The following is a 16,267-nucleotide window of genomic DNA, read 5'->3' as shown; positions in this document are numbered from 1 at the left end:
GATATACTCTATCTTTGTAATTACATTTGAAATACCTGATTAGCAGAGTTGGCTATAACATGATTCTGTAACCTAATTACTTTGCCAACACGGTAACACAGTAAAGTATTGCGCTGCGTTTTACATTTCAAGTTACTTTTCCTGGTAATGCGGTAAAGTATTGCGCTACGTTTTACATTTCAAGTTACTTTTCCTGGTAATGCGGTAAAATATTGCATTATGTTTTTTATATTTCAAGTTACTTTTCCTGGTAACGCGATGAAGTATTGTGTTACTTTTTTACATTTTAAATTACTTTTCCTGGTAATGCGGTAAAGTATTTGGTTACGTTTTACATTTCTAATTTGATTACAGTTACTTATGCCAATAAAATTATGTTAAGTAACAAATGCAATGTTAAAAATTATGACGTAAAAATTATATTTTGCGTGTCAGTGTGCACTTTAATAAATCACTGGAAAATGTGAGCTAAAATGCAAACGAATCCTACAACATTTAGATGAAATCGAAATCTACTGTACCTCGCATTGGTTTAATATGGATTATTTTAACAGAATATTTTTTTTCGACATGACTTATACTTCATTTAATAATAGACACTTCAAGCTTTCTTTAGATATCTTGTATTTCTCAGGTCATTTTCATTCATTTAAATTACTAATTTAGGAAGATATTTACAGAGACTGCAGAAAGTGCACCCTATTTGTTTTATTTATTTTACAAAACAAAAAAAGTTTTGAAGATAATGGTAGTGTAGGCTATAAAAATAATAGGCTACTTGTGTATTTATTTCAGTCATTAAATTAATGAAAGAACTATGAGTTTATCTTTGTAGTGTATTTTCTAGGTTTGATAACTTGAAAAGTAAAGTAACTTGAAAGTAATTAGTAATCGGATTACTTTTTAAATGCAGTAATCAGTAATGTTATCAAATTACAATTTCAAAGAAGTAATTGGTAATGTGTAGTGGATTACTTTTTTTGAGTAACTTACCCAACACTGCTGATTAGTTTACTTCAGTCTTGCTGAATGAGCCCTTTCTTGCCTGTCATACATTAGAACCTGCTAGATCATTTCTCCTAACCTTAGTCCAGAAGATTTAATTGATTGTGTCAGTTTTGTTTAGATTATTATGTTACACTTGTTTGCATTTAGATAGCAGCACACTCTGGAGTTAAGTTTGTTCAGGTGGTTCAATATGAAGACATGAATCTTGGCTATTTAGGCCTATAGCATCAGACTCTTTAGAAAATGATCAATTAAACACAAGCATTTTAAACTACCAACAATATCGCTTACTTTGTGTAAAAAGAGAAAAAAGTGTCTAAAAGAGCAGATTTATAAAATTTAAATTGTGCATCATTGCTAGGTGTTTTCCAGTTTATCTTTCCTAATGCGCAAATGTGTCATCTATGCTACACTGTCTTTCACAGATTTTTTGGAGAACTTTTGTGTTACATAAACTGCAGGCGACATTACTTTGTATGTGACACATGTGAGCACTTCCTGCTTCTGTGAAAGAGAAGCATGCAGTGGTGAGGTGAGTGAAAGGCTGAATTACTGGAACAAGCTGTAACGCAATTACTGTGGGTCTATTGAGTTTATGAGAACTAAAGAAAAGCTGCGTGCAAGCTTGAAGGTTACTTCTGGAGCTCCTCAAGAACAGTGCTAGAGAGCGAAAGTATAAGGAAAACAGAAGAAGGGGAGGAAGATAAGTGTCAATCTGTTCAAACTTGTTTGGGAATTTGAGAAGGGCGGGAGGAGGGGACAAGTGAGAGAGAAACTGAGAGAGATATAGAAACAGAGAGAGAGCAAGAGAGAGAGAGGGGGACACTGCGAGAATCTTTTTACTTTGATGAAAACTATTTTTGCTTATTTGAACACATTAAGTAGAGCAGAGGCAGGCTGGATGATTAAATCAGTGTTTTTAGAGCATTTATCTCGCTCAACTTTGGTTCTCTCAATGGGCAAACACTGATATGTTGAATGTCTGTGAGTTGTGCAATTCCTGCTAGCTTCACTTTGTCAAGAAAGCAAAGGAAAAGTTGGAGAGAGACAGAGAAGCGTCACCAAAGACACTTCTCAGGTGAGTCCTCTGCATTATTCCCAAAACTTTTAATTTTTTCCTTTTCGTTGTTACTTTAGCAAACCTTTTGTAAACAAACATCCACATCACAAGCAAATACTGCATTGTCATGCTTGAGAATATTAATCCTTTTATTATATTTACCACAGTGGTTTTCTGATGACTCTGTTAATGTTAATTTGTTGTGCATCATATGATTTAATGAGCATCATGAGTCAGCTATGTCGAAGACTTGCTCCAACTGCTCTTAATAGTGCTTTGGCTGTTCCTAGGCTTGAATTACTTGAAATGCCTCTGAATAAGATACAAGAATTGTATAGGGAAGTGGTTGGTTGAACTGCATTCTTTGTAATTTGCTGAACTTACAAACAGGCTGTATATCAACTGTATGTATAATTTATAATATAAGTTCTTATTAGTGTAATTGATCTGTAGAAATGTTAGAGTAGTATATCAATAAAAAATACAAATGGCAATATGTGTTATACATACTAACAGTATATTAGACTGATCTGAAGTGATTCGTTTGACCAGAACAGTATTTCTGTTGCATTGCTGTAAGTTATCTGGTGGAGTATAGTTTAAGAAACACCAAGGTCATATCTTCAGTTGACTGGGAATTAATAAAATAAAATTCTGATTAAATTCATACTTTGAGTCCAAGTCACTTCAGATAAGCATCTGCCAATAATAAATTCATGTTAGACATTCAACTTGACACTTAAAAAAAAAAAAGTTTAAGTAACTGTTTAAGCTGCCAAGGCATATAACTGACACGTTTCAACAAGATCCAAAGTTTTAAGATTTCCAAGAATATGTTTGAATGTTTCCCTCTTTGGAATATGAATTATATATAGTTCATTGATTTATTGACTTTATTGATTGAATTTTGACTTCCCTTATAGGTTCTCTATGTTGCAATGGAATCCAGTCAAATTAATTGGACCGTCCAAGACACTGTGCAGATACAATCCTCTTAAGGTGCACTAGACAGGTTGTCGATCGAGTGCAAACTGTGATCTGAGTCTTTGAGCTAATTGGCAAAGGTGACCTGGGTGAAGAAGAGACTTGGAAACACCAAAAAATGGAAAAAACAAGAGAAAAAGAAATGGTGCCAGACACGTGTGATGGGATTAAGGACAGGGAGAGATTTCCTGCAACCCGAAGAAGAGATGGAGAGATTGACTGGAGAGAAAGAGAGAGGCGGAGAAATGGAGATCGGTGTGCAAATGGAAGCTCAACAGTGTCAGAGCAGGCTGAGTATGGAGATCGAAACAATGAGAGGAGAAAAGGGGACACTTTTCCAAGGATGACAAAACCAAACAAATTGAGAGACAGAAACATATCACTTACAGACTATGAAAGAGAGTGTCAAATGGGAAGACCGAAGGACATACTGTATGAAAATGAAAGAGAAAAGGAAAGGAGGAGATACAGGGACATGGACATGCAGTGTGAAAGAGAAATTGCAAGATACAGGGAGGAGTTGAGGAGAATTGAAATGAGAAGGCCTGTAATTGTGGAGCCAGATAGACAGAGGGAACGAGACAGGGAGTTTGACACAAGAATGAGAGATGGAAGGAGAGAAAGTTATCCAGGGGTCAGTGACCTTTTGAGCATGAGGGACAAAGAGACAGACAGAGAAACACATCGGCAAAGAGACAGAGAGGACAGATATTATCCTCGGCTCATGGAAGGACAGACAGAAAGCTTTTCAGATAGGGAAAGGAGGACTGATAGACAGAGAGAGGGAGAGAGATCTAGGAAAATAGATATAAAAAGTGAAGGAGACAGTGAAAGAGTCAGGGGTAAGGAAAGGAAGAGGGCAGAAGACTCTACACAAAGACACAAACTGTACAAGAGTGAAGGAGCCAATGATGCAGAGCGAAGGGCAGACAGAGTAAGAGAGAGAGACAGACGTAGAGAGAGAGAAGCCGAAAGATGGCGAGGCAAGGCAATAATAGGAAGTGATTACAGAGAGACAGGTAATCATGGTCCAAAAGGAGAAAATTTAGAACGACTCAAAGAGACAGATAAACCAAGAGATAGAACAAGAGACTCAAGAGACGCTTACTTATACACAGCTGAAAGAGGAAAGTATAGAGATGGAGAAAGGACAAGAGATAGGGATAGGTACTCTGAAAGAGAGATTGAAGAGAGGGAGAGGCGGAGGAAAGAGTACAAAGAGACAGGGAGACGTAAAATGGAGGTTATTGGAGAGCTGATTTCAGGAAGTGATTTTGAAAATGAAAAAAATAGGATGATGAAAGAGAACCTTGAGGACAGAGACAGAGAAAACACATCTGAGATTGATAAAGAGAGACTGAAGGAAAGAACAGAGGAAGTGCAGGAAGTCAGGAGTACACAGAGGTATGAAGAGAAGAGTGAAAGCTCTGCTACTGAGGAAGCAGTTACAAAGAAACCTAAGAACAGGATAAGGAAAATGTGGCTGGAACCTCTAAGTGAGAGAAAAGAACCTTGTTTAAAAGAATACACAGAGAGAGAGAAAGCAAGAGAAAGATACATCCAAAGATACAAAGAAAGCATGACAACAGGAAATGAAGAAGAGCCCGAGAGAAGGAAACCAACCAAGAAAAAATGTCTTGAGGACAAGTATAGAGAACTTGAAATGGCTGGAGAGTTCATGAGGGATGTGGACGTAGAAAGGGAGGAGAAGAGGATGGAAGGAGACATGGCTTATGATAAAGAAGCCATGGAATCAGAGTGGCAGATGGAAAGAGAGAAAGTGGCCGATAACATGGAAGAAAATGAAAGAGATGAACAGAGAAGCAATAATAGACATGACTACTTAGAGAATGAGGAAGGAAGTGAGGTAGAATCGCAAGCTGAGAAGAACAGAATGATGTCAGCAGATGATGGATTTGTAACTGTCTCCAGTGGAGGGGATGATGCAGAGGAAGAGGATTTTGAAGACTGCAAAGAATTCTGGGAAGGTGGAGTTCCCAAAGCTGTCTCTGAACAATCAGGAACTACAGAGTACACAGAAAATGGGGCAAATGAAGCTCCGAAAGGACCACTAAGTGTCTTTTGTGTGATTGATCAGACCCATCCCACGTCACAAACCAATGAAAATTCATATGTACATCCTACTGTTGAAGAGGCAGCCAATCAGCATTCATGTCATAACATGGGAACTCAAGGTGAAATGAGCATAAATGAAACATTTGAAAAGGTTGAACACTGTGAACAGGACATTGAAAGAGCAATGGACAACCTCAGTCTTTGTCCCAATGAGGACAAAGTGGAGGGAGCAAGAAGTACTGACCAGACAACAAAGGGTGTAACATCACTGAAAGTCCAAATTATTCCTCCCAGTGAGCAATCAGAACAAGACACCCAACTCTTCCTACAAGACCCTTCTGAAACTTCAGGGCCATCCAAGGATAATGGTCATGGGGGAACGGAGACTCATAGTGAAGATAAAATACAAAGAGGAGCAAAAGAAACTACTGGAGACTCAATGGAACATTCTGGTTCTGATGACACATGGAGCACTCACCTTAGATGGGCCAAGAATGCGATGAAAGGGATCCTGGGTCTAAAGTCGGTGGACACAGAAAATGCAAGAGGTAGTGTGACACACATAGACATGCAAACCAACACACAAACAGAGAGTGAGAGAGAAATGGAAAAATCAAGGAAAGCGAAAGAAATAATAGAGGGAGGAGAAGAACAACAGAGAGGGATGGAGAGAGAGTTGAATGAGAACCGTGATTGGCTCGATCCTAGTTCTAACCAGCACATGGTGTCCCCAGAAGGAGAGGCAGAGGGGAAGGTAGAAGAATTATCTAAGAAGAAAGAGAGTAAAGAGGAAGTTGTTGTAAGCTCTAGTAGTTTTAGAAATTTGGGAAATGAGGCTCACACGAGGAGGCGAGGGTTCCGGAAGTCAGCGGAGAAAACCCAAAAAGTGGAAGAGGATGAGGAAGAGGGAGTTGGAAGGGACCGCAGGACGAGAATATTCAACAAATCAGGTGAGAGGAAGACGAGCATAAGAAGGCTGAATTGGACATTCAGTCACCCACTTGCTCCCACTCTGTGAGAAGAGATTTAAATGTGTCTCGAGATGTGAAATGTCGAAATGTGTCTGTTGAACCTATTCTATCAAATTTATTATACCAGTGGTTTATTTCACATTTATGCATTTAGCAGATGCTTTTATCCAAAGCGACTTACAGTGCATTCAGACTATACATTTAATTAGATTTTTTATATGTGTGTGTGTTCCCTGACCTTTTGCGCTGCTAACGCAATGCTCTACCACTGAGCCACTGGAACACTTATGTCACGTATAATGTCACATAGAGAGGCTAAACGTGCTTCCGCAAGAATTTAACACAGAACTCCATTAATTATTTTCCCCTAAATAATTGTAAATATGGGCATTAAAATGTTTTGTTTCCTGTTATGTAACTGACTGTTCCTAACATTTGAACAGTAATAAGCAGTTAAAACTATTCACTGACAGGCACGTGGCAGATATGTTTTTCTGTTTAATCTGATACAATTGGGTCCTAAATGGTGTTTTATGTTCAAATGGATTGCTGGTGACTGTGGACACTTTAAAGAATGAGAGTATAACACATCCCAGTGATTTTTCAGTTTTCATTCATATTGACTTGTGTCAGACATTTCCTTTTTTTTTTTTTTTTAAGAGACCCATTCTTAGGACATTAAAGGAATCTGAAACCACTCAAACAGTACACTTTAGGTTCTCATAACGCAGGAGTAACTAATAATGTATTCCCCCAGCATTTTTTTTCTTTTTTGGGGTAGTCTCATTTTAATAGCCTGGAGGCTCAAGAGGGCTCCTGAGGATCCTTGTGGGGTCGGAGCCATGACTGCTGAGGACTGCTTAAACAGCAGCATTTCTTGGAAGAGACAGAATTTTGAGCTGCCAGATTTCCTATGTTTCACCATTCTCATTCACGTATAACAAGTCCTCCTCCAGTACACTTTCCTGTTTTTGTTCTGCCTCATATTTCTCATTGCATTAGGGTTATTTTTATTTATTGCCACATTTTCTTGAGAGCTGTTCAGTTGCACATACCCAGAGGACTTCCGGTCTATCATTTTTAGTTATTCAGTAGAAAGCTTGAGGCAGTTCCCATGTGTACATCTTGTGTACAGCTATGTAGAATCATCCCCATCTGTATTGTTTGAAATAAAGTGTTACTGGATCCTGATCTTATCTTGGTTAATCAAAGCTTAAGGTGCTTAAAAACAACATTGTGATGTGTGCCGATTTCTCTGTTTTGGTTTGTATAGATGAAGAAGAGGACGAATTAAGTTTTACCTGGGGTGAAATGGATCTAAGGTAGGAGAACGTGTATATTGCATGTATAAACACTCCCATATTTTGTCCCTTGTTAATTGTACTTTTGATAAATGTTTCAAATCATGTACACTCATATGAGATGACAACTCCAGGTGTGTCTGTCAAGCATAATAAAAGCTGTTTTTATTTTACATATAGCAGGTGGGTGGATATTTTTGGAGGAATTAATTAACTGTTGCTGACTATGAATAGTAAATGTATTCGATGGTGTCCATAACTGAAAACTACTGTTTGTTTAATACTGCAGGTACACTGGTGCAAAGAGACTGATATATAAGACCGCTCAATTAATGCTCTATGATTCCCATTTCTAACGTGCTTATATCTGGATTCATGCATTTTTAGGACATCTAATATTGTTCAGTTGAAAATTGGGTTACTTTCGAGATTCTAACTCTGATAATATATTCAACAAAAAAATGGAAATGACACCATGACAACAGAAACCTTTTCTTTTTCGGTTTGATGTTTATAACTTTATATGCTGTCTATCCCCACTGACAGTATTTTATTTAGTAGACAATCTTACAAATGACCATTATATAACATGTCCTTTGCTGTTTTTCTCTCTCTCCTTCTTACTTTTAGGAAACTTAGGAGGACAAGAAAGAGGAATTCGAAATTCTTTAGTAAGTCCCTGTATTGTCATTATCTGTCTTGATCTTTATGGCTATAACCAAAGACTATAGGGACTTTGCTCTAACAGATTAGATAAATATTTAACGGATAAATATTTCTATTTAAATTCTTCAAAATCCATTAAAACATTTCTAAGACACATACAATTCCCAGTCATACAAATCTCAATTTCATGGAAGTGTAAATAATATGATTGTATCTGGCTGTAAAACAAAGGAATTACATGGTTCTAAATACATGGGTGGTTACAGTTCAGATGTAATGTGCAGGGAAAGTTTTTTTCATTCCTGACTATGCTACTTGGCTAGTCCTCCAGGCAAAGAACAGGTTTATGCTTGCATTTCACTTGGAACTGCAGATAAACCGCTGCAATTTTTCACTTTGTATTAAAAATACTTTCTTGGATGTTAATGCTTGTTTTTTTTTTGCCCTGTTCAAACCCTGACCTGCTGTGTTTGTTTGCTTTCTATGTCATTCTGACTTGATCTCTGTTTGACCTGGTGGATCATAGACGGGTTTAGCCTTTTTTTCTGCAATATTTATGTATCTTACAAATTAATTTATATATATGTATAAGGTATGGTTATATGCATTTCTTTGTGTTCTTATGAGGGCCGTTGACAACAGAAAAATGCTAAATGTTAAATCTAAATGCAATTAAACAAGTAATGCATAGTTACTATGTATGCATTATACATAGTAATTTTTTAAAGGGAAAAGAAAAAACTTCTCATGAGTATTTCTTAGTTTTTAAGCAAATTCTGCTGCCAGCTAGGCAGATAACAGCATAGACAAGTTGCATGCCATGCACTTATGAACAAACCATAAAGTTAAAATAAAATATGGCCTAGGCTTCATTAAATACGGGATCATGTGCAGTGAGAGTAAACATGGTTGGTTTCTGCCAACCACAATGTGTTTTATACAAATTGTTGGTTGCTTATTTTGTTCCTCCTGCTATTATTAATTAATGGCAGTGCTTGACTTTCAAGCTTGACCATATCAGTGATTTCTCTTTCTCTTGCAGACTCTCAGTTGTATCAGGAGTACAGTGAGGTGATGCAGAACAGAGAGATTCAGCTGTCTCATTCTGATTCTCTGTCAATAAGCACATCTTCCTCTCCGAATCATTCCCCTAAGTTATCACACAGAACTCTCCCATCTATCCCTCAAATCCTATTGCCTCACAATCTGTCCCAAACCAGCCAAAGTTTAAATGTGCCTCAGCAATCCATAAACAGACCCCCGTCCCCTCGCCTGTCCATCTCTGCTTTCTCCCCCACACTGTGGCAGGATCTCCCCGGAGTGAGGACCAGCCCAGAGTTGGAGGAACTTACTAATGATGAGAGACGCCTGCAGGAGGTAGAATCATTAAATCCTTATCCCCTACTAAACATTAAAAGTGGCTCAAGTCATAAACTTAAAAATGTATGATACATTTCATTGTACTTGATAATAACATACCAAACCAAGAACGATTTATCTGAAAGAAAAACAGCTCAAGCTCACTTTGCAGCAAAACTTTTCACAATGATAAAACAATTAACTTGAGGGGAACTAACATATTGTGCATTTACTAAAAAGGATCTTGGTGGTTGGAAGCAATTGTAAAAATTTGAGAAGTGAAGTTAGAAAAGCTCTAAAAGAAAAGTATGTTGAATCCGCTTAGATATTTTGTTATTAAATTAAATTAAATTTTTAAGTTTGGCTTAAGTGTCCACTGTTTTAACTGTACGCATTTTTGCATTATGGCTGTACTTTACACATTCGGCTAATTGTGTAAGAAGGTTTTACAAAAAGTTTCAAAGTCACATTACAAGATATAATACCACAATTGGGAAATACATATGCAATTATAAGAATATGAGAATAAAGTAAATGTAACCAATTTAAATAAAACAAATTCATAAATGAAAGATTTAAATCACATTTTGGGATAAAAAAGACAATGTAACAGAGTGAGATATAAAACCACATCAATCCTCACAGCAAGATTTAGCTTATTTTTAGATATTATTTTAGGAACACTGCAACTGTAACTGATTGTACTTGTGTAAAATAAAGTCATAATGTTTATATATAATGTTACAATTAACTTTAAATCTTGAGATAGAAACAGGCTTTCATGGTACATTGCAGTACTCATATGCAACAAAACAGGTGTTTCAAAAGATATTTGTTTTTATTAGTAAGGATAGCAACATGAAGAGCCTCTTGTCTTTTTCAGGTGAGGTTTGAGGTGGTGACCTCTGAAGCGTCATACCGCCACAGTTTGGACATCATAGTGGAGAACTTTGTCATGTCCAAACAGCTCAAAGGTTTCCTGTCTTCGCAAGACAAAAACTGGCTGTTTTCAAGGCTAAATGATGTTAGAGACATCAGTCACAGGTTAGAATCATATCATTAAATTAACAGAATTACTGAACATAAATACTTTTTAGTTTTTGAAAGATGTTTAGATTTCTACATATACTATGTGTGCTGCTGACATCTTAAGACGTAACTCTAAATGTGTATGAATTCATCTTTGAGTCAAATCTCAAATGTCTGCTCTGAAATCTGAATTACTAATATCACCAATATATGCTTCTTTTCATTTAGCTTCCTGTCTCAGCTGGAAGAAGCAGTGGAGAAGGACTTTATGCGCTTTACTGTCTGTGACATCATTATCAAACACTGTCAAGGATTCAGAAATGTGTATGTGCCATACCTTACCAACCAATCCTACCAGGACAAGACATATCAAAGACTGATGTGAGTATTTGTTTGCGCTGATCTTGAAAAAAGCTTTTCCTGTTTTATTTTTGTCCATATGATTATTATTATTTTTTTATTCCACCATCTCTCATAGGGATGAGAGTCATGAATTCCGTAGAGTTGTGGAAAAGTTAGAGCGTAACCCGGTTTGTCAGCGACTGCCTCTGCGGTCTTTCCTCATTCTACCATTTCAAAGAATCACACGCCTCAAATTGCTTGTGCAGGTACTTCCTCGGCTCCACATTTTTTGATGACAAATTCCCCGACTATGCATGAAATGCCATGTCTCATGCTTGCTAGGAGCACATGCTTTCACCTGCCTTCTTTGTATATGCTATAGTATCTTGATAATATATGCCATCCATCTTGTCACAAAGAATATGGCATGCTTCATTTCTAAATTCTGTCTTTTCTCTTGTTTTTGTTGGGTAGAATATTGTAAAGAGAACTGCTTCAAAAACCAAGGATGAAGCACAGGCCATTAAGGCCATGAAACTACTTGAAAAGGTGAGATTCTTGATGTACTTGCAACAATGTAGTTAAGTCACCCACATCTCTGCACTGGAATTTCTTATCAGTTTTCTTTCTCACCGTGTTTCCTTGCTTCTTAACAGATGATCCAGGAGAGTAATGAAAGTATCTCTCAAATGAAGAACATCGAGTCACTTGTGACCCTCAATGCCAAAGTTGACTTTGAGTGCAAGGTGAGCATGACATGTTTGGGAACTTAACTTGCCATCTGAATAATAGTCAAAATGTACAATGATTTATTTTGTCTCTCTTAGACTCTTCCATTGATCAGTCAGTCCCGCAGACTGGTACGAGAGGGATCTGTGACTGAACTGATAGACTTTTCTCTGAAAGACAGGGAAGAAGAGAGAAATGCTCATTTGCACCTTTTCAATGACTATCTCCTGGTCTCTTTGCGGAAAGAGTATGTTTGGCCTTCTTTAACATCCATACTTCAATTGTCATTCTTAGTCTTTGAGAAGTGAAATCAGGCTTTTCATGTTTAATACAAATTATATCTTTCGCTTTATGGTGCAATTAATGCTTAACTTCCTGTTTGCAGAGGGGGTAGGTTTACAGTTATCGATCATGCACCAGTGTCAGAGCTGCGGGTTGAGAACTGCAGGTTCAAACTGCATTCCTTACAAAATAACCTGTTCCGTCTGCACATGCCACAGAAAGCCCTGCTCTTGCGGACAGATACCCAGTAAGTATGTCAGTTATGAGAGAGAAACTGTTTCTAGCTTGTAAACATTCAATGGCTGCTATATGTGCATGCCTGTGAAGTCCTCATCCCTGTAGGGCAGGAACGTCCAGTCTTGCTCCTGTAGGGCCAACTTCCAATAGAGTTTATATGAGTAACTCCTGAATTAGTTCTTCAGTATCTCTTCTCCCCAGGAGTGGGATTAGACACCCCTGCTTTTTTACATTTTGGTTAGTACCGTAATCCATTACATTACACATTTTAAGTTATATAATCAGACTCCTTTTAGATTACTTTCAGATTCATTTTGTTTTGACCTACAGTATATAATTTTTCATATTTACAAGTAATTAATTTGGAATCTGATTACAAAATCCAGATAGCATGATCAGTTGCTACCCAGCTCTGCTGTAGTGTTTCCACATTTGCAACTTTGTCACATATTGGACAGGATAAATACAGTTTGGTCCGACAATCTTGTGTTTTGAAATCTGGTTGTGCAGAATATTGCGTTAAATTAATCTGTTCCCATCTTTCATTTTCTATCATCTCTCAGAGCCAATAAATTGCGCTGGATATCAGCACTTTCACGTCCTTATCCTGAGATTGACTTCAGTGCCGCTCAGGGTATGTGCATTTCCTGCTTTAAAAGAAACTAAGTAAATACTCTAATGCGAGTAAATTAACATGTTCTCTTTTTCCATTTGCAGACATTCCACAAATGCAGTGCATCAAAGCATTTGTCGCTCAGCAACCCGATGAGCTAAGTTTAGAGAAAGCTGAAGTTCTGTTAGTGTACCAGCAGAGTAGTGATGGTGAGTTAAATCTAATCACATGAACACAAGAAAAGATCTTTAACCACAAGGTTAAGAACAGTGCTAAGAACTCTGCCACTGCTTCCAGGAAAGCCATGGTTTGCTCACATGTTAGGAATCACATTTGCCCAGGGGCACCCAATCCTGTTCCTGGAAATCTACCTACCAGCAGAATTCACTCCGTTTCAACACACTTGTCTGTAATTATCAAGTGCTCCTGCATACCTTGACTTGTTCAGTTTTGTTAGCCTAAAAAAAACACCTGACCAATATAAACAAGTAGTCACCTTATAAAGTAGAACCTCTGTTGGCCTTTATTTATAGTATATTTATTTTCAAGTTTAGGAATTTGCATGACTGCACCAAGCCCAAATTCACTAGAGATCTAAGGGATTTGTGGTAGACTAGAAATATAACCAACCTGTTAACGCCCATCTCTATTGTTAATGCAACATACAATGGAAGAGTTCTTGTAGAACTTGTGGGGGAAGATCAAAATGGTGTTGTACTGGTATTCTGCAGTGTAGGATAGGACAGAGATAGTCCTAGAAATCCAACCTGATTCAAGAACCTCTTACAGCTTCCTAAGTTGATGTGTGTTTTGTATTGCATGTACTGTAGAACATGACATCATCCATACATGTGTAGTATATGGTAAGCAAATTCCAGTGGGTCAAGTCGGACCATCAGAGACTGTTTTTTTTTTTGGTTTAGGTAGGCATACTTAAAACATCTACTAAAGATCTCAAGATTGCAGTCTAGAGAATGGTTTCATAACACTTAAGATAATTACATTAGTCCCCACAACATTGGCAAAGGTTGATTGCTTCTTACCTCACCTGATCAGCAAAAACAAGACTAATGAGTGAGTAATGATGAGAAGAGTTGAGAAATTGCACGTGAGTTCTTTTTTAATTTGAAGAGGTAGTGAAGGGGAAAGACAAAGTGGCATACAGAAAATGTCTCAGTCCACCACACTGGACTTATTCTATTGTATCTGGGTTTGAGAGTCAGATTACGAATTCTGTTCACTAGCCTTGTCTGCTTCCCACCAGTTGAATTGAATAGTCTTTTCCACAGCAGATTATTGCAAAACTTGTTGTTTTAAAGGGATAAAAGATTAAAGGGACAAATTTTAGGGACTGCAGCTTTAAAACATCACAAACCGTAATCTCTAGCTTGCGCTAACTGTTGTTGTTGTTGTGTGCATGTTCAGAAGAGCATGGCGTTCCAGTGGATGACATAGGCGTAGTGTAAGCTCCGGTGAGAATATGCTTGAATCAGGATTGTTTGATTAAGGAGATAAACAAAATGTTCAGTGGATTCTCCAGGTCTAGATTTGGAAACCCCAGATGTAGGTCAGTGCTTTTCAAATTTGTCCTGGGGATCCCCAACTGCTGCACCATTTGTATGTCTTCCTCTCAGGTCACACCACGTTCAAGTATCGCAGACTCTACTATTGAACTGAACTAGGTATTGAATTAGGTAGGTTAAATAAAGGTGACACAGAAAATATGCAGCGGTTGGGGTCCCCAGGAAAGGTTTGAGAAGCACTGATTTAGGTCACTGTTAAACAGGGATGTCCAATCTTGATTCTAGACGGCCGCTCTACTGCAAAAATTAGCTTCAACACACCTGCCTGGAAGCGTCTTGTGATCCTAAAAGTTGTTTAATTAGTGCCGGAGCTAATCTCTGCTGGAAGGTGGCCCTCCAGGAGCAGGATTGGACTCTGCCGTTGTAGAATGTATGGTGAAAGTCAGAACCAGTTGGATTTGGCTCTAAATCAAGAGGATTTGTCACTTGCCCTAGAGGGTTCTTCTGTCATCAGATGTGAAATTCATATGACTTTTCCAAGGTTAACAACAATATTTGGGATAGCTGTTCCAGCTGCAACTGGATAGACTCTGTATTCCTTATTTGGACCAATATTCTTAACACAATGCACTCACAGATTTTTAAGACTGATTCTTTCGTGACTAAGGCATTCCTAGTTACCACAGTTTATGTAAACAGGCATATTTTCCCACACACTGTAAATTGATTTTATTACTAATGAGGTGTGCTCATAGTACTGATAAATGAACTCCACTGGATCCTAGTAGATACTAATGTTGTTTTGTCACAAGTAAAATTCCAGAACTGCTAAAGGATGTTTTGACAAATTCAGGGCAAAATTACATTTATGATTCTCTCCTTTTTATTCAGGCTGGGTTGAAGGAACTCGTCTGTCAGACAGACAACGTGGTTGGGCCCCCGAGTCTCATCTGGAGACAATAGTCAGCGACAAAGCAAGAAAGCGCAACCTGTTGGACACTATGAAAATTGCTACAGCTGCAATGTGAAGCAATATGCATAGCCTTCAATGTTCTCAGGTGGACTTTTTCTGATTACAATTTTTTGTATTACTTTTGTAAGACTTCAAGAAACTTTAAGGATTTACGTCTCAACTTCATGGGAAGTTTCTATTTATTTTGTGAATACACTCAAGAGTAATGTGGGTATGATGGCCTCACCCATGTCAGGGTACTACTCCACATCCTGCAGAAAGGAATGGCATGATGCTGAATTGCAGCAATTTAACTTCTACGATATCTTATGGACATTGACAGAGATTGCAATTGGAACAAATGTATTCATATGCAGTACGTGTTTCGAATGAGTAGCTGTGCTGCTTCCATAGTTTCTATATAAGACATTCATGGGCAGAGATTTGGACTACAGTCTGTTGTCCACAATATGAGCGAGCCATTTCACTGAGTGTAATACTGAATACTGCACCAAAACTACTTGTTCTCTGTTATTTATAAACATCAGATCCCCTTCAGCATGGAATATAAATGCTTTCTGAATGCAGCCTGATGGGAATACAGTTTGAAGAGTTGTTGGTGTGCTCTAGGACACAAGATGCAAAAGGACAAATTATTAATAGCTGTGGAAAAACAGTGGACTTTAGCAAAGTGCAAATTTTATTTGGGATCAAGAATTATGGTGTACAGTACCCAAGGCTGTCTACAATGTACATAATAAAGGTTTTTAACAAAAAAGAGTGTTGTTTTCATGGTGTAGTTCCATCTCTGCTTCCTGTTCAAACTGATTAGCATATAACTGTAATACGCCTTTAAAAATAAATGGCTAATTAGTTTCCTGAAAGAACATTTCATGATTTAGCAGATGGGGTTTTTAGTCTTATCAAGTGCACTTTGAAGAATTATGGGAAGGCTATTAGGTAGCAAGACCTTAAGAAAGAAGAATCAGAATGAAAGAGTAAAGTGGCACAGGATTCAGTAGGAAATCAAATGGTTTAGTGTGATTCACAATACAAAGAATCAATGAACATTTCATGAAAGTATAACAGAAAAGACCAGACTATATAAACAGCTTCTCAAACACAACAGTGGAAA

At 37.7% G+C, this 16,267-nt stretch overlaps 1 protein-coding gene across 2 annotated transcripts; it reads left to right on the top strand.

The window, feature by feature from the left end:
* The first annotated feature begins 1,542 nt into the window (after positions 1-1,542).
* Positions 1,543-15,924, top strand: LOC132158130 (zinc finger CCCH domain-containing protein 13-like). 2 transcript variants are annotated; one of them, XM_059567413.1, is made up of 15 exons: positions 1,543-2,086; positions 2,992-6,078; positions 7,373-7,421; positions 8,031-8,071; positions 9,109-9,443; positions 10,309-10,469; positions 10,683-10,835; positions 10,933-11,062; positions 11,271-11,345; positions 11,453-11,542; positions 11,624-11,772; positions 11,911-12,054; positions 12,608-12,678; positions 12,762-12,866; positions 15,072-15,924. In XM_059567413.1, exons 2-15 carry the CDS (start codon positions 3,171-3,173, stop codon positions 15,206-15,208), a joined length of 4,548 nt encoding a protein of 1,515 aa, XP_059423396.1. In that variant the 5' UTR covers positions 1,543-2,086; positions 2,992-3,170; the 3' UTR covers positions 15,209-15,924. The 2 variants fall into 2 exon arrangements, with proteins under 2 accessions (XP_059423396.1, XP_059423397.1); XM_059567414.1 differs by having other exon boundaries at positions 1,545-2,086; positions 2,992-5,676.
* The last annotated feature ends 343 nt before the right edge of the window (positions 15,925-16,267 follow it).

The sequence above is a fragment of the Carassius carassius genome, chromosome 15 (genome assembly GCF_963082965.1).
Source record: "Carassius carassius chromosome 15, fCarCar2.1, whole genome shotgun sequence".
Taxonomy (NCBI): Eukaryota; Metazoa; Chordata; class Actinopteri; order Cypriniformes; family Cyprinidae; genus Carassius; species Carassius carassius.
The sequence above is the reverse complement of the archived record's forward strand: the minus strand, read 5'-3'. Positions and strand labels throughout refer to the sequence as shown.